Source organism: Pteronotus mesoamericanus, unplaced genomic scaffold, assembly GCF_021234165.1.
Source record: "Pteronotus mesoamericanus isolate MK-2021 breed Mesoamerican mustached bat unplaced genomic scaffold, CSHL_Meso_final contig_78, whole genome shotgun sequence".
In the NCBI taxonomy this organism is placed as follows: Eukaryota; Metazoa; Chordata; class Mammalia; order Chiroptera; family Mormoopidae; genus Pteronotus; species Pteronotus mesoamericanus.
Genome location: NW_026555258.1, coordinates 20,289,050 through 20,316,203, shown reverse-complemented (window position 1 = coordinate 20,316,203; position 27,154 = coordinate 20,289,050). Strand labels below are relative to the sequence as shown.

The 27,154-nt window shown below is 47.7% G+C and overlaps 1 protein-coding gene across 3 annotated transcripts in view; it reads right to left on the bottom strand.

Moving 5' to 3' along the window:
• The window catches only part of EPB41L4B (erythrocyte membrane protein band 4.1 like 4B), a 116,324-nt gene that overhangs the window by 70,624 nt on the left and 18,546 nt on the right, over positions 1-27,154 (bottom strand). For all 3 annotated transcript variants that reach the window (XM_054584554.1, XM_054584553.1, XM_054584552.1), the window contains exons 2-6: positions 14,883-14,987; positions 5,305-5,347; positions 4,178-4,256; positions 2,207-2,251; positions 332-384 (exon numbers count right to left, since the gene is read on the bottom strand). In XM_054584554.1, the coding sequence (XP_054440529.1) occupies positions 332-384; positions 2,207-2,251; positions 4,178-4,256; positions 5,305-5,347; positions 14,883-14,987 (325 nt within the window). The remainder of the gene's footprint in view (positions 1-331; positions 385-2,206; positions 2,252-4,177; positions 4,257-5,304; positions 5,348-14,882; positions 14,988-27,154) is intronic.

Here is a 27,154-nt window from a genome sequence, read left to right as displayed (position 1 = left end):
ATCTTCTGACACCAATCAACTGCCGGTGCCTCTCTGCACACACTTTTCCTACTTTGATCATATTCATTTACTAATTCTCCCACGGGACCTCCTCTCCCAAGCCTCCCGCAGGTCTCTCCTCCCGAAGGAACTACACTGTACTCTGTGCATACAGAGTACGTGGTCCTGGCAGGTGGTCCTCACGGGACCGCAGCTACTTAAGGATGGAGACCATATCACATTCATTTGTACCCCCAAAGTAGAGCACTGTGCCTGGTACACAGCAGACACCCATTTGTGGAAATGAAAGCAAGAACTTTAAAATACTAATGACCACAAGAGAACAATGTACCTTGTAGACACAGAGCAGCTAATTCCACAGCTGTTTCATATGGGCATTTCAATCTTGGAAAAAAAAGAAACGAAATTAATTCTATATATGAACTTAAATACTCATAATCATGCAAAATGTCATTAAAGTTCTTTGTCAAAAAGGTAGTGATCTTTAAATAATGATTTTTGTTTTCTGTGGTTTCTATTTTTTCTGTCCACATAAAAGAATGAAAGTAAGCTGACTTAACTCTACATATTTCCCAAAGTCAGTTATCATTTGGTAAAATAACCCAATCTAGGTATAGGTTCTATCAACCCTGTGGGCAACTTGAGCGAATTTCACAAAAAACGGGGAAGCTTGGGAAATAGAATAAAAGCCTCCTCTTATTATTCTAAAACTTATTTTATCTTGACATAGTACATGCACCTTTCCAAGCTGCCATAAATCTTTGAGACAAGATTGTAATATTAAAAAGAAACAGACAGACACAATATCTAACATTGCCAGGACAGCTGGATACGCTCATATAACTGAGGTAGAGCCACAGAAGTGTATTTACTACCACAAATCAGGATCTCATTCATATTTAATATTACAAGTTTAGTTAGAAAAATAGTAATGACGTACATTGGTATAGCACTTCACAGTTTCCAAAGCCTTGTCATCTATATGCTCCAATTTGGTCAATGCATGGAGTTTGCAGACCCCTAGGCCAGGGGTTGGCAGTGCTCCCACCCCCACTCAGACACGAGGAACTGAGTGTTCTGTATCTTGCCCAAGCTCATCCAGCTGGGAGGAGGCAGTGCTCGGACCAGAACACCATTCTGCTTTGAAGTACAGTAAATCAGGCTGAAGGGCATGTAAACCGCAAAGTACTATACAAATGCAAGATGTCACCATTAATATTTTTCCAAACTGAGGACATTGACTAGAGTTCAGAGGCCTTTAGTATGAGGAGCACAGTATGGAGAAAGGGGGAGGGAGATAAAAATACACACATACTCATAATACACAAGTCAATCAAAGATCTGTTTTGCATGGCTGAATAAGGCAAATGTATACACTGTACAATCTACTTGTTCTATAGTGTATATTCCAATAAGATTTGTATTGCGCATATTCTATTGAAGAAGAGTTTGCAAATTCGGAAATCACATTTTAAATTTCCTTCAGATTATATTCAAAATCAAAATGCATTCTGGTCAGTATCAGGTATTGCTTTTTAGATTCAGTAGAGTCTTAGTTTTTCATGGAAGAGAAAATATTCAGTACATATGCTGAGAAATAACACAACTGTAAAAGCTATGGCTGTAAATCTTATCTCTTCAGAGTGAATCAATATTGCCTGTAACAGCAACCACTACGGTGCCAATGCTCCTGTCTTCAACGCTCCCTGGGTAGCCAGAGGCCTAGTATTTAAAAACCACTTTTAAGAGGGGCAAAGGAAATGGGATGAAATGTCTAAACCTCTTTCTATCAGAATCAGAACATTACCTCTTTACATTATTGAATGCAAACGGTGATGAATGAGACTTTTTGATTGTCCAAATACTTGTAAGTGTATACATACTAATAACGTATCTTGCTTGCAAATACGACAAAAGCCATTATGAATGGGCCAGTGATGTGATCGGGGAGAGAATGATTCCCAAATACACATCACTTAAGATATTAAATGCTCTTGGAAATGCTTCAAGCCATAGAGTAATTATTTAAAATAAGATGATGACAGTGATACAAGTATTAGACTCACTTTACAATGCCTGGTGTACTTTTTTTTGAATTTTGAAAAGGGAACAAGGGTAAGAGAGTTAAAAAACAAAACAGTCAGAGTTATTTAGAAATACACTATGATCTATCCTGGGTTTAAGAGGTAAAACAAAACATACTTACTTTCCTGAAAGAATGTCATGCCTGAGTTGTAAAACAAACAGGTACCTGACAAACATATACAAAAGTCAACAGAGGGCCACTGTTTCCCGGCTGCTTCTGGTCCCAACTGCCCATCATACTCCCCGCCCCGCACACACCCAGGAATTCTGCAATGGAAGAAGAGAGCCCAACTCCAATGAGGACAGTAGTGGAAGCATCTCCTCCTGAGCCTCCAAGGAAGGCACCCCAGAACCTAGCTAGGAAGGTGAGTGCATGTACGGAACTCGCAAGATACTTGGAAGATGAACATGGAACACGGCACGGTCCAGGGACAGCCTCGACAACCCCTCGGTGTCTCGGAAGAGAGCCAAACACTCCACGCCACACTCGCACACCGCGCTCGCACACAGGCACGCGACCTGTTCAGTCAAACGGGCAGGGGGAGCCAGGGCCTGGGACCCTCAGCCAGCCCCACCGGGGAGTCCCGAGAGGTTGCCTCTGATTGTATCAAAGAGTTTACGGATGATCGTCGTTAGCAACTGCTTAAGACTTTTGCAGTTTAAGACTTTTGCAGGGTTAAGACTCTGATGCAGTTTAACTGCAGGCTCTGTCTTTTAAAAAACCATGCATGTGTGAGTGCGCGCACACACAGACACACACAGGAAACGAGAATCCTGGAGCTGCACTGCAGTGGCTGGTGACAGGGGTAACGAAAAATGGGGAAGGCGGCAGCAATCAACACAAGTCGGGTTCACACAAGTAAATAAGTGAGTTTTTTAACCAGGTGGATGTGGGCAGCAGAACCACTTCAGAGTGCGTGTAAAGAATAAGAAGCTGCCCACACTCCCCACGCCACACCTAGGGAACCAGAATCTCACATACAAGCGTGGTCCCCAGGAATCTGATTTGTTCAAAAGCTTCCCAGGTGTTTCTGATTCACACAACCCTGGTAAAGAATCACTGCCTTTGATGACAGCCAGAAGGACTCTGGAACAAAACACTGGAATAATTTAATTTCTTTGAACTTTGAAAACAATGCAGGTAGTCACTCTCTGTGGAATGGATATAGGACAATGTGGGTGACCCAGAAATCAACAGGGGGCCTGAAGGTTCCGGTGTATTCCAGAATGTTCCTGCATGCGACAGGTGTTTAACCACCATTGAACTGAGTGCTCCCATCAAGGAGGACACAGTGTGACTTGGCCAGAACCTCTAGTTCCTATAGAAAAACCTAACTACAGGAGCTCCATGAGCCTCTCGGTGGTGGGAGAGGAGCCATCGTTCAGTGAGAGTTGGCGGTCATCTCCAAGCTAGTGGTCATTACGGTGGGCTGCCCAGCAGCTTTTATGGCACCTCTGCTGTCCATCACACAGACAATGACAAGGAGGCTCTGGGGATATCAGGCAGGACTGGGGAGAGAATCTCCCTGATAAATGGGTGGTGGGAAGAAAACCCCACACTTAACATGTGTCTGAGGTCTCTTTTGCTTCAATGCCCTTTCTGATCTGCGAGAAGCAGGCACACCATAAAAGAAATTCAGGGGGGCTAGAAAGATAACATAAAGAGAGTCTAACAACGTTGATACTGTGACAATCAAGGGAAGATTTTTGCAGTCCCTTAAAAAAAAAAATAAGATGGTGATTTTGGACTGAGAGATGATCTTCCAACACCAGCCTTCCCCTTTTCTTATCTGACACAAAAATAAAGGGCCAAAGTACTAACCAAATTACCCAACGTCCAACCAAACAGAAATGTGATGAGGAAAAAAGTCTTTTCATTTGATTCACTAAGAAAAGGGGCAAGTAAAGCAAAGTGTGGCTTTTTCAACAGGATACAGAGATGAGCACAGGCAAAGTGCTAATAACTTTTGCTCAGAATATAAAGGCAGCAGTGGGGGGGGGGAAGCAAATGCACAGTTTAGAACACCCATAAATCATAAGTGAGGCAGGCGCTACGGGGGGCGGGGAGATCCCGTTCTGCATTTTGTCCTACCTTGTAAACTCTTCACGAAGGTTGTTCGGTTCTGAAGAATAATATTTAACTCGAAAGTGCAAAGCATAAGCAGGTCCAACTAAACATTTGGAGATGGAGGGTTGAAGAGGTTTTTCCCCAATTTTGAAGATCACAGGATGGACAAAAGGAAAAACACATTAAGTCTATTAACACATTCACTACTACACAGGGAGGGCACAGCAGTGCGTGCAATGCTAGCAAGCTCTTTTCAATACTTGTTTGGAAAACTTAAAGGAATTATGTCAGCAAAGACAGCTTTGTGAGGCACCTCATTCTGGAGGAAAACTGGCTTCATCTAGAATCAGGGGTGTCCACCCTGCAGCCCATGCAGCCCAGGCTGGCTATGAATGTGGCCCGACACAAAATCATACATTTACTTATAGCATTATGAGATCTTTTTGTTGATTACTTGTTGCAATGCATTTAATGGGTGGCCCAAGACAACTCTTCTTCCCGTGTGGCGCAGAGATGCCAAAAGTTTGGACACCCCTGATTCTAGAGGAATTACTAAGAGCCGACGTTTTACATTCACCCCACATTGCCCTGATGCTCCAAACAGATGCCAACTTCTTACAAAATTCTAAGAGAGCTAAAGGAAAGTGACACCTAAACAGCCAAGAGTTCTGTAATCTAAACATACAGTAAAAATACCTGCAAGTATTAAATTTTTTAAAAAATTACCCAAACATGCAAAAATAACACCGAAGGAACATGGTACCGTACCTGGAACCCCAGAGCTGGGCCTGCTGCACAGGTCTCTTCTGCTCCCCCATTCCCTGAACCTACTTTACTGCTCATTGCAAAGGACTATCATGAGTGTAAAGTCCTGTTTCTGAACAGCAGATTAATTAGTTCTCATTGGCAGGGGTGTCTGATTGCAAATGAGAGCATAGTCTGTGCTTTAATATCTACTAAAGACTCTTGTTTGAATTATAAACTCGAACACTTGGCCAGCCTTAAGACATTAAAAATCAGCCACTTAAAATTGAATCTATTTTAATAATGCTCCCAAGTTCTAATGAAAACAGAACGCCTCAAAACACTGGCAAAGGAGTTTACTTTCCGATAAAAGAAATAAAGGAGTTGGCTAAATTCTGCTTACTTACTTTTCATCTGCTTTTTTATGGGTTTGGAATGATCCAGCCAGTGCTGAAAGAAAAAAAAAAAAATGTTGCTTTAGGAATAGAGTGCATCAGCAAGCGTATACAGACCTCAGAGTTAGCCCCCTCTACAAACCGTAGTAATTTCACCCGTACAAACCAGAGACTGCACTGGATCAAGGGTTCTTAGGCTGGGGATCTGCAAACGTCTTGGGATGGTATTAAGAAAATCTGTGATTGTGCACACAGTGCATTTTTTTTCTTGGAGAAAGGGCCCATAGCTTCCACAGGCTTTTCAAAGAGGAGCCTAAAAGAACTTAAAACCCTTTAACTTATTAATCAATGAAGTCGGTGGAGCCAACTGCCTCTTCCTTCTGAGTTCCTCAAGTTACAATCCATCTTCCCCAATTAGTTTAAGTCTCCATTAATCTAGTAAAGACTACAAACTGCACTTCTAAGAATCTCTGATCACATAGTGGTCTTGTAGATCTGTCGCCCTAAACTCTAAAGTTATAAAACCAACATTCATGACCCCTTTATTCCTTCACAGGGAAAAGGACCCATATTCAAAGATGGAAAGACACCTAGGGACTTGCCTGAGAAATGTTGGCTCTGGCCAATTAAGGCGATTCAACTTCCTCTAGTTTTTAACAGAACAACCACTTCAGCCTGACCCACCCAAGGAAATGACAAAACCATCTCCCTAGAATGTCAAAGTTGTTTGTGCCACAGTCCTGACTAGCCTCAAAAGCTTAACTTCCATGGAAAAGGACGTTGAGGAACATAGCACTGCGAGCCCCTCTGAGCTCATGTAAGCCCTGGCGGGCAGAGCCATCAGTTCACACCATCATTTCTGTGCTTCCTGTGCCAAGCACAGAGCGCGGCAAACTTTCCCCATCACTGTCCAGAAACTGGATATGCAATGAAGCACTGCTGTTCGAGTAACAGCTGGAATGGCAGCCAGACGGGGTTTCTCACTAGCTGTTCAGGATCAGAGGCCATTCTGGTGCCTGTCAATATACCTCCCGTGGCAACCTCAACTTGGCACATTCTAACAATGAAGGAGGACAGGACTAAAGTAGTACAGTCTACTCTATCCCTCACCAAAAGCCCATTGTGACTGTGTGGGAGGAGCGGGATAAGGAAACAGAAAAGCAAACAGCAGATGAATTATAACACAATAAGCTGTAAGCGGTACAATGGGAGAACGTGGGCTTCTGTCATCTCCACTCCCGGGAGCAGCAACCACTGTGTCATAAAAGAAGCAGATCCCTGAAGCCAGATGCATATCTCAAAGGCGCATGTACAGGATGCTTTCTCTCACTGTTAATAGCTTTGAATTGGAAATGACCTAAACGCCCATCAACAAAGACAGATTTCAAAAACTGGCTCATCTGTGTAATGAAATACTATTCAGCCTTTAAAACTGATGGGGGCCTACATTTATTGACGTGGCAGGAGATGCACACAGCGCAATGTCAGATGCAAACAATCAGGTAGAATCCCATTGATATAAAATTAATATTTCCTATCCAGATATGTCCAGAAAGATTTCATGGTGCTATTTTGGATATAGGGCTGTGAATATTGTTTACTCTTATCTTTTTCACTTTGAAGCATGGTTTTTTTTTTTTTACTTTTACTGAGAATATTATTTTCACGGGGGTGGGCTGGGTTGGCACTTCCATTGTTCTTTCATTTGTTGTTTGCCTATCGGGCAGTTTTTGATGATCAATGTGACTCATTAGAATTTGGTCTCACAGTTGCCCCTCAAGCAGGTCAAGAACCCTGGACCTCGGCTCCTGGGAGGAGGGCAGATAAAGACTTGATGAGAGTATTACAGTATTTACTTTCCTGCCAAAGTAAGGATCATGCTAATGGCTATGACTAAACCTGTTCTTCCCACTTTCAAAAGAATTCCCCATTATCTGGCAAAGAATGTTCTCCCTGCAACCAGCCTTCTAAGCTTATTAGACCCAGGGTCTTGCAGCTTAAAGAGCGTGTTCCATTTCCTCCTGTCTCAAGTCTCCTTGTCGTATTTTGGACAGAACATGTTTAAAGCCCACCATTCCTCTCCCTCTACTATCAAACTCCAATCTTGATCCAAGCCCAACCTTAGCTGTGATTTTCAACCCTGGCTGAACATTACACTCATGAATAGACCCAGGTCCCACCCAATACCCAGTAAACAGAATCTCAGAGCATGAATGCTTTTTAAAGATGCCCAGTGTGCCCATTAAAAATACTCAGTGCTGAAGTTTTCCCACATCGTCTTCTGCCCTGGAATGTGTCCTAGTGATCTTGGGGATCTGGAAACATCCACAACCCCTTCTGAAAATTTCTCTTTGAGCTCTGTAAAATCTCGATTTCACAGTTTACCAGCCCGATGTCTACCGCCAGTGTTAACATATAGATAGATGCTTCTTTCTACCGGACAGCAGGCTGCTTTCCCTCTGGCCACACTGCTAAGGAGCTCCCCTCCTTCCTGCCCAGCAACAGCCTGGAGCCCTGCCCAGAGCAGGACCTGCCGGGATGGAGGCCTGTGGAAAGTCTGAGACTTGCTAAGCTGGGAAAGAAATCAGAAACAACTCCATTTTAAAAGCTCCTTGACCCCATGGCGTTCAGATCAGGTTTGCCTGCCTGCATCAGGGGCGATAAGAAACCCAGTCACCATCCTAAAATGAGACACGATAAAACCTATGTTATATCCAGCCAGTTCAAAATGGCTTGACTTTCTTCTTAGCTGCAGCAGCTGACCAGACTCGGATCACTCATATTTTATCCCACAAAGCCACCTTGTGATGAACAGCTAGGCATGAAGGCCCAATGTGTTTAGCAGAGCGTATCCTGGGTTTGGTTTGTAGGCCTGTAGCAGCAGGACTTGTCTCAGATGTTCACCTGCCTCCTGCCTAAACAGAGCCGGGCCGCCCGTCAGCAAAGGCCAAAGCGAAGCTCCAGCCCTCTTAACTGACCATTAAAGCAATCTCTAGAAACTGACAGGTGCACTTCTGAGTTCAAAGGGCAAGACGTGTACTTCAAACACTCTCATGGGTGTCGGAATGGGGGTTTCTGATCTGAATTTCTCATCCAAGTCCACCTGGCAAAACCCTTCCCATAAAAACCCACCTGTTCTCATAGCACAACAGTTCTGGAACTATGACACGCAGGAGGCTGGCTGCAGAATGTCATTGCCTAAGATCTTGCGATCGGCACCTGAAATGTATATGGGCTTGGGGTGGGGGTGGGGGGGTGCCTTTTGAGACCGAGCTCTTGACCTGTGGGATCTGAAGCTATTATCTCCAGGCATAGCATCAGAATTGTTTGATGTGGACAGAAAAAACACACGTTGGACCATATCACATCCCTTGTTCTCTTAGGTTTCAGAGGAGATGAAGGTGGCCATGGGGTGGGGTGGGGGGAAGGACGGGGGGTGCATGAGGTGCCCAGCATCACAGCCCTAATGAGGAGGAGGAGGAGGAGGAGGAGGAGGAGGAGGCAGCGGCGGCGGCGGCGGCAGCGGGTGTCTACCTCCGGTTGTGTCCGCGGCCAGCACTCTGGGCCTCCCCAGCACATGTTGGCTAGAGGGCCTTCTCTGCCGAGGAGAGGCATCTCTCCTCCTCACCATTCATACCCACTACTTGAGGTTTCCTTGGGGGCAGGTCTAAATCAACTGCAGCGACCCTTTTTATCAACAGCTTCCCATTCAGTATCAATATTTGCACACGGGCAGGAAAAGACTCGCCCTCCCGGCCTTCAGAAACAGGCTGCTGGGAGGCCCGTGACATTTCCTAAGCTGTTTCCCATTTATTGGTACTAAAATGGAAGGAGGCAGAAGACAGATTTCAGGTCCCAGCTCTGCCACTCACTGGGTGTGTGACTATGAGCAAGGACCCCTCCTCCTCCCAGCCTCAGTGTCCTCATCTGTGCACTGAGCTAGCCCCTGGCACACTGAAGAATCAGCTGAGTGTCCATGGAAACAATAATGAACCGTCCGAATGGAAGGAAGGGCTGTTAAACGTTTCTCTTACAGCAACGCGTCCTGCTATTAGTGTTTCCACTCTCCCACTTCCCCTTCAGGTACCTCTGAAATGGCAGGACCGCTCAGTAGTGTCCACACAAGCAGCAAATGCAATGACCCTCCAGACAACCATCGGAGTGACGCTGCAGCAGTCCCTGAGGCGGCCACTCAGCCCTTCCAGCAGGGACGGGTCCGTGTCACCCTTATCTCCCAGCCCAGGGGCTCTTATCACCCATCTACCCCATCCCGCACTACAAAGACCAGGGGAAAAACACCTCCCAGGGCTTGAGAGAAAGGCCAAGATCGTCCTTTCTTCATTCCTTGCTGTAAAACATGTGCCATAAAAATGTTCCCTTTCCATGCTGGCAGGGGCTGACACCTGCCCTCTAGTAGACCCGCCCCGGGGCCCGGGAGAGACTCCTGCTTGAGAGAAGGGGTTGTTATCCCTGCCCCAGATCCCTGCTGCTCCTCTGCCTGGCACTCCCCCATCCTCTGGGGCCCGCCCCATGTCCACCGTCCCTCTGGGGCACCTTGGCCATCTGACCCATGACACTTAGGCATTGTCCCTCCAGGCTCCCGAAGTGGAGGGCCGAACCCGCTCTCTTCCAAGGATCCACGGTCTGGGTGTCTCGCCCGAACGTGGCGGCCGGGGCAGTGTCTGACTTGCTTCTGCACCACAGAGCCCGGCACTGACTAAGCGCCAAGTCAAAGTTTGCTGACCGGCTACTTACCGAATGTTCCCTCCCAGGTGTGTGTGTTTGTGTATGTGTGTGACGTTACCGTGCGTAATGGAACCAGGAGAGGCCACAGTGGAAAGGGCTGGGCTTTGGAATAAGGCCAGGTTCTGGATGCCACCTCTGTCCCTTCACTTTTACAAGGTTCCTAATGTCTCTGAGCCTCAGCTTCATCATTTGTAAAATGGGCCTGTCCCCTGGTCAGCTTCACAGGTCAGCGATGAATGTTAGACCTGAGTTACCTAAAGCCTTAGGTTAGATGCCTAAGCGGGGCAGGGGGAGGGGGAGGAGGGAGAAGTCAGTAAACAGCAGGCATCGGGCCAGGCTGTGAGAAAGCTGGGGGGCAGGGAGCAGGCCAGACCCCGGCTTTGCTGTGTACAATTAAAATCCTTGCCCTGCTGGGAGCTGTGCAAAAGGGAGAGCCGCAGAGAGGGTTCCCAGGGGGCCTTCCCACTCTGACGTGGAAAAGGAAACAGGAGGCCCCAGTCCCAACTGCTAAAAATAGGAGATGCCAACAGACTCTGACCTTGCTTCAGGGCTGGGCAGGGCTCTATGGAAACCAGGCTTGGCTCTTCGCAGGGAGCTGGGACGGAGGCCGGTTCCTTATGAGGAGAGCTGTGCCAAGAGCCCTGCCTGGGCCGGGCTCTGACTGGCAAGTCAGGGGCTGGGGGGCTGGGGGTGGGGGGTCAGGCCTTGCAGGAGCCTCCATGATTGAGTAAAAAGCCAAGAGACAAGCAAACCACTGGTTCCCTCCAGGCCCCCGTCTATTACTCAATCTCCCCAGAAACACACCTGCCACCACACCCAGTCACCGGCCACCAACCGCATTGTCCCAGGTCCTCAGGAAAATCGGTGACACCCCAGAAGCCGAAGGGCTCTTGTCTGAATTGCTTCAGCTTCTCCCACAGGCAAGACAGCCTTGCAGGTTTGGCTAACCTCAGCGTGTCATCCCTGGGGGCTGTGGTAACTCCTGGTCCCTTCAGAATGTCCAGCTCGGAAGAGGAGACCCACGCCCATGTCAGACTACAAAACACATTCTGCTCCCTTAACTCGCTAAGCCGCTGAACTTCCCTGAGAAACAGATGTCACTGCCTCTACTGTACAGTGACGGAGACTGAGGCTTGAGAGCACAGTGAACTGAAAAAAGCACTTAAATCTGAAACTGTAAAAACTGGGCATGAGTCAGGCTGGGCTGCTCACTGACTTGCCACGGTCTAAGGCTTTGGGTTCACTTCGATGGAAATACTTGACAGATGGCTCCTAAGTTCCCTTCTGGGACTAACTCTCAGGTTCTCAGGTGTGTGTGCCTTGTCACCAAGAGCGACCAAGTTAAAAAGAAGACGTCCTAAGTCTTAGGGCCTAATCAGAAAGGTTTTGTTTAAATACACAAATAATGAGCCCAAGGCCAAACGGGGAAGCTGTCACAGAAAGCAACTTAAGCTCAGAGGTTTACTCAGAGCCGGAGAGCACTTTGAGAGCTCAGGACGTACTCCGTGACGGAGTGTCACCTGACATGGCCTAGAAGGGAGGCTGAGTTGAATCGGGGTGAGAAGAGGCATTCCAGGAGGGGGGTCAGCACTGGCAAAGGCACAGAGGTAGGTGCTGGCATGGCCTGAACCCAGCTCAGAAATCACACTGTGCAGCAGAAGGGGCCTGGGGCTGTGTGGCTGCCACTCTCCTGGGTCCCAAGTCAGGCAGATGAAGACCCTGCGCCTGCTTCTGCAGGGAAGAAAAGCACATCCGTTCACAGAGGTGGATCCTGGAAAGGCGTTAGAGCCTGCAGAGCGCTAGCATCTGCAGGTGTTTGGCCCGGGAAGGGAGCCTGGATCCTGCCGTGAACATACGTCCTGCCGCACGGTAACAGGGCACCGGCGGATGGGACAGCTGGCAGCCAAGTGAGCAGAGGTTCACAGTAAAATCTTTCAATGCAGTCACACCCTTGGCTTTCTGGAAATCCGAGTGGTTGGAGAAGGGTCATCTGGACATAAGGACATGCCACCAAGGCAACAGGCACTTGGCTCTAATGGCAGAAATGACAGAGATTGTCTCCCTTCTCATTAGAAAGGATATACAGGCAGACATGTGTGTCTCCTCTTTAGATTCAGCATCACTGAATGTTAGAACCAGAAGAGCTCTTGGGAGACTAGGTCCCAGAACCCCATTTTACAGATGAGGAAACTGAGACCGAGGGAAAAAAAGTGGCTTATCTAAGGCCCACCAACTGAGGTAGGGGCAGAGCCAGGAACAGGGTCCAGATTGGACTCCCAGTCCAGGGCCACAGAGACGCTGCAGTCAAAACTACCACAGGTATGACACAGGTTAAGACACACAGGAGAAGGCAGAATGGAGAAGAGAGTCATGGACGGGGAGAGCTGACGAGGGCCAGATGCTGGGGACAGAAAGGAGAACTCCAGATCTGGCACTCAGGAAGCAGCTGGAAACGGGACTGTCCACAGAGCTGTGAGGAGCAGATGCGAGAGAAACAGGTGGACTCCCTGAAGACAAAACGGCGAGAAGGGCTGTTTTGTCTTTAGGGAAAGAAAACAAGAGTTTTAGCCAGATGATCTCGGTCTTCTCAGCAGGAGGTAAGGCCAACTTGAGGACAGTCTTTGTGGGGACTGGATTCCACATCGGTGGTCAAGACTCATAGGGGAACTGTGGGGCACGTAAGAGTCCACTAGTAAGAGTTCACTAGGTGCCCTGGCCGGGTGGCTCAGTTGGTTGGAGCACTGTCTGTACACCAAAAGTTGCGGGTTTGATTCCCAGTCAGGGCGCGTGCGGGAGGCAACCTATCGATGTTTTTCTCACTTTGATATCTCTCTCTCTTTCTCTCTTTCAAATCAATAAATACATCCTTCAGTAAGGATTAAGAGAGAGAGAGAAAGAGAGAGAGAGAGAGAGAGAGCGAGAGAGATGACTAGGAGCTAAGAAGGCTCCAAAAGCAATTTGGGGGATTGGACTTTGCCGAACCTGTGATCTGTGCCGGTGCCAACAGGCGCAGTCCGTGACTCTCCAGCAACGCTTGGCAGCCCCAGAGAAGCAGCAGAGGAAACAGATGGGCCTCAGTGTCAAGGGGACGCCCAGGGACAGTCACGGGGACAGGAGAATCACAGGGCAAGTAAGGACACAGGTGAGATGGCTGAGACTCCGCCAGGCTGAGAGGAAGGCAAGGGGAGAAGCAGGCTGGGAGAGGGGAGAATAAGGCAGGGAGCAATCGTCAAGGGCCAAGGCCAAATGCAGCAGGGCTAGAAAGATGGAATCAAGGGAAGCTCTCATGGAACAAGGGATGACAGAATTCCGGGTCTTGCAGTGACTGGGCGGTGACAAGACCCAGCGTGAATCTGGGTGAGGTTTGCTCAGATGAAGCTTCGAGGAGACAAAACAGTGTCCAGAATATTACGAAGCATCAACAATTTGAATTCTGAGGTTGTCAGAGGCCTTGAGGGATGGGGAAGGCAGTGCTGAGGTCAGAGGGCAGGGCATGGGTGACCCAGCCTCAGAGCAAACAGAGTTGGACAGGCAGGCGGACGAGAAGGGTGGACCTGCCCCTCCCCCTGGGAGGCCTGGGGTTGGGGGGCGCAGAGTGAGAGTCTGCGGCTGGGGAACGGAGAAAGAATCAGGACCGTTAGTTCAAAGAGCTGGCTGGAGGGTTCACTGCAACAGTCGGGGGTGAGGGGATGGGCCGCTGGCAGACAGGGCGTCGCAAACGTGCAGAGGGGACATCCGGTGGGGGCAGGGGGAGGGCGTGCACAGGAGGCACTGTAACCAGGACGCACTTTATCATCTGCGGTCTCAGCCTCACACTAACATTCTCAGGCAGACCCAGCTCCCAGGTATCAACTCTGAGCATCTTCACTTTACAGCTGTCCCATGGGGCTCCTGGGAAGTATCGAAAAACTGTCTTTCAGGTAAAAAGGCTTCACCACGGATGAGGAGCTGCTGGCCTCTAGCTTAAACATCTCCCATCAGGGGACCCACCTCTTCACACCGTCTAAAAGAGCACCCCCCTTCCTCTGTCTGCTTATCTCCTTACTCCGCTTTATATTTCTTAACACTTCTTACTACCTGTCATATTGCATGTGTGTTCACCGCTTTATCCACAATCCTGAGAAGGGGGCCCATGCGTGTGAGGCACCCACTAAATGTTTTTGAGACTGTTGACTAAATCACCTTTGAAACCCAAAGCTACATTTTGCTGGGGAAGGAGACCCTGAAGTCCATCCTGCTTTCTAAATAAAGAGATTCTGAGCTGCATCCAGTTCACTCACTCCAGCATCTCCACGGTGAACACTCCTGTCTCAGGCAAAGCAAGGGAAGTCTTTGCTGACCTCACGCAGCCTCCTGGAGCCTGCAAGATGGTTCTCCAGCAAAGCCAAGCCCTGCTCCGACTGCCCAGCCCCAAGCCTGGCTGCGATTCAGCCGCGTTCACAGCACCGGCTCTCCACACCCCGCAAGTCTGCACGAGAGCATGGTGGTACAGCCTCTTCTGCCGGTTAAAAATAAAAGCAGCTCCGCCGAAAGAATTTCTGTGATGATTTCTACCTACTCTACAAATGTGCCCATATTGCCTCCCTGTGCTTGGGAATGCTTCCCTAATGCAGCCCCATGAGCGACAGAAACGCTCTTTCTCTCTTCCGCTCCTGGTTGTTGGCCACCTCAAGGGCGGGGCAGCCTGGATGCATTTCACAGGGCACCGTCGCCACCATCCCAATGTTTGTCATGGCAACAGTATCAGTTTCATGCCTCTGTTCCTCTATGAGTCTAGCAACTGTGGATCTGTCATTAGCAATGAAAAGCTAATCTGTCCTGAAATGAATCAAAGGAATACATACCGCGACCTGGGCGGAGTCAAGGAACTGGAGGCCAAAGTAATCTGTTTCCACGAGGTCCAAGTGGTACACGATCTGATCAAACAAATCCTGGCCTTTGGCATGTTTCTGAAAGGCAATTGGATGGAAGAAAATTTAGAATGTGATAGCTAGATAAGAAACAAAAAGATTTTTAAGAATAGCTTTTCTCTGCATATCGCATACACGTACACCGTCACACTATGCAAAATCTTAAATTTTTAATTGGTTTTAATATAATACAAGCTCATGATGAAAGCTAAACATTCCCAATGATGAAAAAGAAAAAAAAAAAACACCACCAAACAACAAGTTCATAGGATGTTAGGGAGTCAACACTTTACCATGAAAATGGGGAAACAAAGGGGGAAAAACCAAGCATTAACTCGGTCTTAACTCTAGCACTGGTAATCAAAGAGTAGATGAGAGCATATATAAGAATCAACTCAAAATGGATCAAAAAGACCTAAATGTAAGAGCTGGAAGTATGAAACTTTCCAGATAAAACCAAGGCACTAATCTTCCTGACCTTGGATCCGGCAATGGTTTCTTAGCTATGTCTCCAAAAGCACAAGCAACGAAAGAAAAAAATAAACTGGACATTATCAAAATGTAAAACTTCTGCGCTTCAAAGGACACCAAGACATCAGGGAAGTACAAGGACAACCCAGAATGGGAGAAAGACTTTGTAAATCGCGCATCTGATAATGGGCGTCTATCTAGAATAAAAAACTATTACAGCTTAATAATAAAAAGGCAATATTCAACTTAAGAATGAGCAAAAGATATAGACAGTTTTCCATAAGCCTGATAAGCACACGAAAAGGTGCTCAACATCATTCGTCATTAGAGAAATCCAAATCAAAACCGTAAGCAGACGCCGCACTCACTAGGACGGCTGTCATAAAAAAGGCAGATGACAAATGATGGAGAAACTGGAAGCCTCGCATACTGCTGATGGGAAAGGAAAACTGTGCAGCCACTTTGGGAAGCAGTGTAGCAGGTCCTCAGGCGGTGAAGCACAGTTACCATTTGAGTCAGCAATTCCAATCCTAGGTATATATTCAAAAAACATGGAAGCATCATGTTCACCCAGAAACGTACAAAAACCCTCAAAGCAGCATTATTCATAATAGCCCCAAAGTGGAAGCAACTCAAATGTCTATTAATTGATGAATGGATAAATAAACTGGCCGGTCTTAGCCATAAAACAGAATAGTATTTTGCCATAAAAAGGAATGAAGTTCTGACAGAAGCTACAACATGAGTGGCCCTTGGAAACTAAATGAAAGAAATCTGTTGCGAAGGACCACACAGTACGTGAAATGTCCAGAATAGGTCAATCTAGAGACAGGAATTAGGCTGTGGTTGCTCAAAACTGCAGGGATTGTGGGGCGACCCCTAGGGTGAGTAAAGTTTTTCGGTGGGGGGCACTTAATGAAATGTTCTAAGGTTGATCGTGTTAATAGATGGACAACTCTAAGAATATACTAAAAGCGACTGGATTGTACACTTCAGATAGGCAAATCGTATCATACATGAATCTCAATAAAGCCATTGAACATGGGCAGAGTTTTTCATTTATTCTCAATAAATGAAGATGAAACAAAAGAGTTGCAATGTCACAAATCTGCAACTTCTACCGAACGGTAGGCTCTAAACATTGGGCACCAGTGCCTACTAGCATCCCAAAGGGAGACGACCAGCCATTACCTGACTTCTGGTGAAGAACACCCCACTGCCCACCATAGAGTCTTGCTCCCCTTGCCTCTCTTTCCACGGGGGCGGGGGTAGGGGACAGGAATCAAGCCTGGTACTGACTCAAGCACTAGATCCAACTGCTAGTGGCAGGAAATGCAGAGCAACTGTCTAAACTACCTGGAAGTGCAATCAGCAATACCCAGCCCATGGGAAATTCCAGAGCCTCCTCAGGACACACGGTCCAGTTTCTCCAACAAACAGAATATGCAAAAACGAAGAGATGAAGAAGACACCTAGAGATTAAAAGATATTTAAACTGCAATGTTCACGGGTGCACACTTGGGTGATAAACCCTGGAAAGTGAGTAAAGAAGTAAGTACAATAATGTCAGGGTAGTTGTTGCTCCTGGGGCCAGGAGGAGACGTGCCTGGGAGGGGACGCAGGGAGGGGACGTGACTGAGACAGGCACAGAGCGAACTTCTGGCTGTCAGGCAGGGTTCCAGCCTTTGACCTGGGTGGGGTGGCACCTGGCCGTCTGCCTTCTAGTAATTCATTAAGCTGCACCTCTGTTTTAATTTGTACATCTGTGATTGTGTTACATAAAACAACAACAACAAAAAAAAGCAGAAACAAAAATCAAAACAAAGTCACTGGATATCAGCCTCTTTCCTTGAGGCTTTCCTTCCTGGAGACACTCCTCTGAAGGTGACGACCTGGCAGAAGCAGGCGGCTTCATGTGCGAAGATGGAAGAAATAAGTCTTATTCTTGGAGAAATAAGACTGGGGGGAGGGGGGACAAAAAGCAGAAACAGCTGGACTTCAATCATAAGGACACAGAACCAGGGCCACCAAACCTAGACCACTGTTCAGCTGTTCTAAAAAAAATTATGAAGATCAGATAGAAACAAGGGATATTCTTATGACAACATGAGCTCGGGAGACTAGAAAGGAATAAGCAGCTGTGATTGGTTCCAGCTACATAAGAATATGCGCGCGTTGTTCGTGGACTGCTTGATAAAAACAGGAAATCTGCAAAAACTAAAACAGCGGTGTTTGAACGGAGAGAATCACTATGGATGGTTTTCTTCCCAGCTCTTCACACTGGCGTTGTGGCAGTTGTTAGACAGCAAATGCAATTTCTAAAAAATAAAAATAAAATCGCCATTCTGGAACTCTTCCACCTTGCTTATAACAATCCATCTTCTGTTTTTTCCTCTTAAAATCCAGTGCTACTGGCCCTCTGCAACACTTACTAGCCCAATGCCAATGATTCATTAGCAGGTTTCCCTGGGACAAAACTAGTTGGCGTACAGCTTGAGCAGCAGGACATAGCAGAAAGAACTGAGCTGGGAGGGAGCTCTAGCGCCAGATGCACCACTAACTTTGACCTGAAACCATTCATAATTCCCCCAAATCCAGGTGGCTGTCCTGGGCTTCTCTTACTGCTGCAGAGGAGACATGGCATCCTGCATATTCAGGGCCTCACCAACACAACTGGCCCCAAATCCAGCCGGCCCCACCGGGGTCTATTTTGGTTCAGGGCTCACCGTCCAGGTATGTAATTTTAACACACACAAACTATGAACTGAAAAAACACAGTTCCACACACAGCGGATGAGGGGGTTAGCCTAAGTTTCTAAGTCATTCCAAGCCTTACTTTTCTGATGTCTTTCTAAAATAGCTCTTAATTTAGAAAGAGTTCACGGTGGAGGCTGGGAAAAGAGCCTTCCTAGGGGCGGCAAGTGCTTTCTGCCCAGCCAGACCGGCTCCTCTCCCCGCAGACCCTCAGCTGGACTTCGAGGTGGCAGACAGAGGGCCTCGTGGAGAGGGAAAGCCATTTGTACTCACTTATAAACACTCCCCCCAACCCCCCCAGCTCCCTTCACCAAGGATGCCCTTTGGTCTCTTCTGATGGAAGAGAGAATTCCCCAAGGCCTTTTTCCAGCTCTAAAAAGAATCTGGTAAAATTTTAAGGGCTGAACTAGAGAGACTCTCAAAGCAGAGGTCTCAGCGGGGGATGGGTGGGGTGAAGACGGGAGGGTCCAGGCCGCAGGACGCGAACCCCCCCTCTCTCACTTCTCCCAGCCCGCAGCATGGCCACTCCCTCTCAAAACTGAGGCGGCTCCAGATAACAGAACTCACCTGCTCCGTGGTCAGGGCATCCCACGGGGACAGCCCCGAGCAGCCCACACGCTGTCATCTCGGTCTTTGCCCGAACATTCCCTCCTTCAGCAGCGCCCCGCCCCTGCTCTGTGTTCCCAGAAGCAGGGCACATGCCTTTATCACATACACACTTAGCACACTGAACCGCAGTGGCCCGTGCTCCTGTGTCACTGACTTTGGACTGATCCCTTGGGAGGGCAGGACCTGCTGTGGTCATCTGAGCACCACCTCCCCCTCCCCCAATCCCCAAAGCACAGTGTCTGGTGGCGCCTGGCAGGTGCTCCGTAAGTGTCTGTCTGCTGCATGGAGGGAAGGACGGAGGGAAGGATGAATGGATGATGGGTAGGGGGTGTATGCGGGGTCTGGGGCCAATAATCAGGCCTTCGGGGTGGGCCATCCACAGACCCCTGACTGATATTTCAAGGTGGCAGGCCTACAAAGGAGATCACACTCACGGAAATTTTTTCAAAATGAGCATTCCAGGCACAAGCGCCTAGGGAAGCGGGCTGCACTTCCAGGACCACTTACCGAAACACAAGTTTGTGGCTGTCATGTGAAGTGCTGTTGAGTGGTTACAATAGGAAATCCATTAATGCGACGAGACTAGAAGCCACTCCTTGGCACCTCGCTGTCAATGAAGTCTCCCCCTCTGTGGGGAATCCATTCATTCAACAAATATTTACCAATTGCTCATCAAATGCCAGTCATAATACTAGATATTGGCATACACTGGAGTCATGAAGCCTGGAAGGGAGTAGCCACAGGAAGCCTCACCAAGCAAGTCCTTCTTGAAAAGCCAAGTCATCCAAACCATGGGTAGCGATACCACTATCAGTCTGCCTTCCAAAGCAGAATATATAAAATGTAAAACCTTACTAAGCCCAGGTCACCATTCTGGAATCCCACGATGCTCCACCTCTCCTTTAAGACACACGGAGCACGCTCTCCCCAAACACAGCGGCGTAGCGAGCGCTGCTCTCAAGTCTTGCATTCATGCCGCCTAGTTTTCCTTCCTCCCATCTCAACACATCACTTTTCACAAGGACCAGCAACCAGTGGTTCTGAATGGGCATGTCCCTCTGTAGCAGCTCTTCTGATCTGACAGCAGCTAAAAGTAACCAAACCCATTAAAATCATGGATAAAATATGAGTTGAGAGTCGCCAGCTAAAGACTGGGTCAGGGCAGACAGCCAGCAGGGAAAGGTATGGACGCTGTGATATCTTCTCTGGGCAGTCAGGAGTTCCCGGCCTTGCTCCTGATAAGGAGGACTGCTGGACAGCTGATGTCTTAATTGTCTGCCCAAATGAACAAACTGTCCTGACCCTCTTAGATAAGAGGCAACTGGCAGCATCTCCCTGCAAGCTGACCCAAATGCAATGTAACAGGCCGACTGTGGTCCCGACAGAACAAAGAAGACAGAAGCCAACCCATCCAAGTCTCACGAGTCTCAAGAGCATAAGACACCAGGCACCGCAAGCAGGTTTGAAAGGAGGCAAGAAGCCGTGAGCGAGTGTGACAGCGAAGCATATGCACCCTAGTCGTGAACTAAAATAGAAAGCCTGACTCCTGGGCAGGGGAAGGATTTTAGGAGCCCTCTCCTTGCAGGCGCACGAGGCTCCCCTGCGGCCCCTGCACCCATCCCTTCCATCCCTGTCCTGGCTCGGGCCACGTCACCCCGCAGGGACCACAGCAACAGCCCCGAGTGGCCCCAGGTCTCTCTCCCTCCACAGTCTCCCTCCTAAAACCGCCTTCCGCGTTTGCCAGAATGGCCTCCGCACACTACAACTCTCACCTCAGTCCCCTTTCTGCGCAAGAACATCCGCCGGGGGATGCAGAGCAGGCTCCTCGGCCCGCGCCGGGGACTCCGTACGGTCCGCAGTGCCCAGCCCAGCTCTCACCTTACCTCCCCGCACGCACCCGGGCTTCAGTCAAATGCCAGACCGTGTTCTCCAGTGTAAAGCCACACCCCGATGCCTTTGCCTGGGTCATTCCTTTGCCTCTACCACCCCACTCCTATCCCCGCCTATAGCAAAGCCAGTCCCCACGGCCAATCTTTTCAAGTAACCGTCATTATTAAACTTCTTGTTGGCGGCACCCTGTCAGGTTATCTTTGCCTCTGTACCGTCTGATATTCTGAATTTCAATAAACATAACCACTGATACGAATTAAGAATAATCCTCAGTTCCCACAAGGGTCTTCAAATGACCCACTGTTGAGAAATCTGATCTTCCTGCTCCATTTCCGCCTGGAAATCTCTAGAGAGAGCTGGGACTTGGGTGCAGAACCCTGGTACTACCATCTCCCCTTCTGGACCCCCGTCTGTTCCAACGCACACTAGAACACTGGTGGTTTGGACAGCAAACCACACGGTGGCCCATCCTTAAGGCGAATGAAAATGCCACGCCTTATACATGCAACATATTATCGAGTTGTGGATGTTTATATGTGGGTTAAAAAATAACCAAAATAGCTGTGTGGTAGATGGTTTCTAAAATGAAGTGCAGGTGTGTGCATTTGCTCCAATTAAATTTCATCTCATTTAAATTACCCCACAATTTACCCTGTTAAGAATATTTTGAGTCCCAGACTGTTATCCATGTATCAGCTATTGATCCCAGTTTTACAACACGTGGGACACTTGATACGCCGGGGCGAGCTGAGGGTCGGTGACGGTGTCGTATCTTCCTTGGGTTCTACAGTACCAACGCCACCTATCTGGTGGTGGCCTCACAACTGTGCCATGGCAGTGCCATCCATGAGGACTCTCCAAGGCAAATGCGGGTTGAAAATCCAGTTCTACAGTATGAGCATGACCTTTGGCAATCCCACTCCCCACCCCCAAGTCTCAGCCTCTTCATCTGAAAATGGGGGACTCTCATGGGCCCTGCCAACATTGTTAAGTCATCCCGTTAATAAAAAAAAAAAACAAGAAAGCAAATGGATATGCACTGTAAACTGCCGGGTCCTATATACACAAAGGAATGAATACTTACTTTCGTTTCTTTCTCTCACCTGTCCACAGGAGTTAACAAAATGTGCTTTCTGCCAAATGCTTAATGAAAATCAAGGTACAGGAAGCCCATGATCTATAGCAGGTTAGCACTCCCATTTAAAGAGAAATTGAAGCTAGGGTAGTTTGGGATTTTTGTACACATATTTTGGCCCCTAGAGATCAATTCCTTCCTTTCTAAGTTCTTAACGCCCCTCTTTAAATAGCCTCAGGTGGATTTCAGGTAGAGTTGGCTTCCTGGTCAGCAGTTTCCAGAAGGCTCCCGACTCAAAGGCCGGTGTCAACTGTTTCTAGGAAGTGCTAAGTTCCTGGCTGTCCCCACCTCCCCACCCCCACCCTCACAACTGGAAAACGTGCTAGTTTTCTGTGAGTCTCAGTAGGAAACCAGCTCTCTATTACACACACACACACACACACACACACACACGAAGTGGCCCAGGGGTCCCTGTCCCCACTGCCACTGCTAGCTACTAGGTCATCTTAAACAAATATAAACTGTTTATTCCAGGATGTCATAAACACAAATATCTGAAATTACCAAACGGAGACCTTGAAGTTTCGTCATGAGACATACAGTAGCCAACCCCCATTCCAAGGTTTCACTTTCTATAGTCCGTTGCCCACAGTCAACTACAGCCTGAGAACATTACGTAGGCTATTTCAGAAATAACTCCTAAGCTTTAAATTGCATGCCGTTCTGAGTAGCGTGATGAAATCTCGAGTTGTCCGGCTCCGTCCGTCCTGGGCTGTGGCTCATCCCTTTGCCCTGCAGATCCACGCTGTACACACTCCCTTGCCTCTTAGTCATGCAGTGACCGCTCAGTTATTACACTGACCGTCACAGTATCGCAGTGCTTGTGGTCAAGTCACCCTTATTTTACTTCATAATGGACCCAAAGCTCAAGACCACTGGTGCTGACCAATCGGATGTGCTATGCAGTACTGTACTTCCTTGAAGTGAAAAGGTGAGAGTCCTCTACTTAAGAAAAAAAAAAATTATACGCTAAGGCTGCCGAGAGCTACAGTGAGAATGAATCTTCTATCTGTGAAAAAAGAGGAAATTTGTGCTGGTTTTGCTGTTGCACTTTAAATTGCAAAAGTAACAGCCTCAGTATGTGATAAGTGTTTAGTGAAGGTGGAAAAGGTATTAATGTGTGGATGGAGGACAAAGAGAACAGATGCTCTGATGGCTGCACTGCATAGCAGTGAACCCGTAACTTATACAGGGACCTCAGCCCGGGATCTCCTGAACAGTGACCATATTCACATAACTTTTATTACACTATATTGTTATAATTGTTCTATTTTCGTTTTAAAGATTTTATTTTATTTTTAGACAGAGAGGATGGGAGGGAGGAAGAGGGGGAGAGAAACATCACTGTGTGGTTGCCTCTCACACAACCCCAACTGGCAACCTGGCATGTGCCCTGACTGTGAATCGAACCAGCAACCCCTCAGTTCAGTTGCTGAATTGAACTCAGCAACTGAGGCTGGCACTCAGTCCACTGAGCCACACCAGCCAGGGCTATTTTCTTATTAGTTACTCCTGTTAACATCTTACTGGGCCTAATTTATAAATTAAACTTTATCATAGGTATGTGTGTGTATATATATATATATATATATATATATATATATATATATGAAAAAACATAGTATATCTAGGGTTCAGTACTATGTGCAGTTTCAGCATCAGCTGGGGGGTCTTACAATATATTCCCCATGGACGAGGGGAGACTATGGTACCATCTCAGCCATCAGCAAGATTTGGTGACTCAATACTGGAATGTAACAGTGCAAAGACCCTGTACGAGTACCCCTCACCTGCCGAGGTAAGGCCAGGCCAAGCCCCTTATAAATTCCACCTTCCAACTGAAGAGAGCTTCATTGTTTATCAAGGTTCCTTGACCGCATTTTGCAGCAAAGGAGATGTAGCTTCAGAAACTTATGTGACCAAGTCCACATTGCTTATAAGTGGCAGAATTGCAATCAGAACCCAGCGTTTCTGATTCATAGGACCAAGTTCCTTCTACCTCACCTCACCGCTTCTCTAGTCAATTCACCTGCCTCTTTGGCTCCAAGCACATGCAAAGTGTCCTGCAGCCAAGAAAAGTTTCTTAAGCCCAATTCAACACACAGCTCCTGAGCACCTACTTCATGCGTGGTCTTAGCTACAGCTGGGATGCAAGGCCATGCGGTCCAACAGAAACAGATCCCATGGTGAGGAGGCAGAAATGGAAAGTCAATTATTGGCTCACAGATGAACACAGAAGCCAAGACACTGTAGGGAGGGGCACATCAATAGCCTGAGCAGCTCCTGGAAATTCAATTCTGGTAAAACAGAGCACGTTATTAATTTCCTGACTTCCCTGGCTAACAATCTCTTGGCAATCAGAGGAAGCAACAAAAACAACTGCCCTTCATTTTGATCAACAAGGAAGTAAGAACAATCTTAGAAGACAGTGACCATCCTCGTGGTATGTGAGTCAGTGAAAAGGGGCACCTGGTGCTCAATTCCACCCACACCAGAGTTCTCTGTCCTCCATGGGCAAGGGGCTTTCGCTGACCTGTCAGAGGTCTGGGCAGGCAAACCTTAGGTTTCACCAATGTACCACAGAGCACAGCCACATTGCCTTCCAAGAACGGAGAGATCGCTTTAAAACACTGATACTTCATGTTGCATTACTGACTGACTATTGATCAGCCTCTGTCGATAAACAGTCTTCAGACCAAGCTGTAGTTACATCTTAGCAGAGAAGAGGGTCAAAGCTCTCATTTTGTGCCTTTAACAGCATCTCCCTCCCAGAGCTGCAGTGAGAACTCAACAACCTCACTGGCCACGATCCTCTGTGAACCTTCTTTCAATCAACATGGAATATGTAACACCTCCCAGTGACCTCAATTTCTCCCTCCTTCTAGTTCTTTCCATGCACACCTAACACAAGGGATTCAACAGTTAGTTTAAGGGAGGGTTTCCCATTCATTCCCCAAGATGCTGAATGAAGTCCAGACACCTACCTCTACTGGGGCCTGGCTGCCCTGAAAACTGGCTTCACCCAACACTTCCAATGTTGTACCTCCCACTCTCAATAGGAAACATCCAAACAGCCCATGTGGAATACACTTCAATTTTTTTGGTGATACTACTACCAGGCCTATTTAATATATTACACTAACCGTCAAGGACATTAACAGACTCTCCAACAACACCCCTAACACAAAGGTGCTCCTCTTAAGAGTTCCAGACTGGGAGCCCCTCCATGTCCCTTTATGATTAGGCAAGGCGGGTCCTGCAAGCTGTCATACTGCTCTCCGCCCTGCTGAGTCCACTTCCACCCCGAGGGAAGGGGAACAGGGGCAGGAGACTGCCCTGAATGACCTCTAAAGGCAGCTGCTTCCCACCCCAGTGGCCTCCAGCTTGCCGCCAAACACAGGCACAGGCACATCCAAGGCCCCAGGTGTTACAAATTGGTAATTAGAGAATGGTTGTGGGGATGTGAAGCACAGCATAGGGAAGAGTCAATAACATTGTAATAACTGTGTGTGGTGCCGGGTGGGGACCAGACTCCCGGGGGGGGGGGGGGGGTCACTTTGTAAATTACATGCCTGTCTAACCGCTGTGTAAACACCGAAACTAATGTAAAAGGATACTGCATGTCCTCGGTAATGGAAAAATAAATAAATTAAAAATAATTTAAAAAAAAAAAAGGTCCCAGGTGGCAAGTCCCTAAGGTGTTAGTTTTAGCGTTATTCTTTTAAACTGGGGCGCTTACAAATGGGGGCTGCACGGTCTCCTCATGTCTCCCTCGACTCGGGAAGAGAACGGCACTGCTTCAACCTAAAAAAAGATAATGTTGGTAACGTTTTGTGATCCTTGAGGTATGGTGACAGTTCTCCTGGGCTGCTTGCTCAGGGGCAGAGCCGGGCAGCAGGTAAAGAGTCCAACTTCCCTGAGGCTGCGCGCTGCTGAAGAGGCCACGAGCAGATGTTCCCACTGACTGTCCCAGCTGAGCCTGGCCTTCGAGTCATCGCTGCCAGGTGTGCAACATGCGGAGCAGCCACCTTGGCCCCTCCACACCACACCACCTTCCAACGGAGCACTCCTGGGCGACCTGGGTCAGTGCCATGAGGAGCGAAAGAATCTCCCAGCTGAGCCCCACCCGAATTCTTAACCGACCAAATCCAGGAGCTATGGACGATAGCTGTTCTTTTAAGGCACTAAGCACTGGGAGAGTTGGTTATGCAACACAAGATAACCGGAATGAAAATCGCATATACACACAGACGCAGCACGTGTGCGTGGCGTGTGTGTGAGTGCATGGAAAAGCTTTTTGCAACTTAAAAAAAAATGTTTCTTAGGAAATCCCCACAATGTGATACTAATTTCAGTATCACCTGCTTGAGATAAGAAAGCAGAATAATAAATACACGAATTCTCCCAAAAACCCTGAAAGGATTAATAAACCAAAACACTATTCTTTGAAGGCCATTAATGCTGTTTCAGGGAAAGACATTAAAATCAAGGGCTGGAATATTCACCAACCACATCTTAAGAACTCAATAAATTGTACTAAAAAGAGAGGAGGAGACTGTTACGGATTAAAAGAGACTCAAGGGACACTGTTTACCAAATGCAATGTGTGGTCTGCAGTTGGCTCCTGGTTCAAACAAACCAATCATGAAAAGTTTTTTGAGATGACTGGGGACAACAGAACAAGGACTTGGCATTGCATGACATTAAGGACTCATTGTTCATTTTGTTGAGTTTGATAATGGCACTATTATACACATGCACACAGTGTGTTTGTGTATCTGTATATAAAAGATACCCACTTAAATATTAACAGGTTATATGACCAGTTGTTGGGGAGCTGCTCTGAAATACTCCAGAAAGCAAGTAACAAATGGGTATTGTGTACATGAGAGTTTCATTATACTGTTCTCTCGGTTTTGTGCACCTGAACGTAAAGGAAACCTCCCAGGCTGTGGGGGGAGGGGGGCGGGGGCGAGGCACAGCCGGGCCTGGGCCTGGGCCTGTCTCGCGGCATCTGAGCCACAGCCTGGACAGAGGCTGTGCCCACAGTGAAAATGAAAGTGCTGCGGCCGCAAGCGGGGGAAATGACTCCGATGGGTCAACAACTCGTTTTCTTCCACGTCACTAAAACAAAACACAGTACGCAGACCTCCGTCGGGATCCAAGTCAGGACCTTGCGTCACATTTCATCTCTGTCCCCATCCTTGGTGCAGCCTCTAAAGGGGCTGCCCTACTGTACTTGGCGCCCAACTTCACAGTCACAAATACCGAGCTTTTACAGCAAGCAAGCAAGCAAGCCTCGCTAGCAACGACGGCTAAAATGTTTTAAGCTTTGCATGTCAAAATT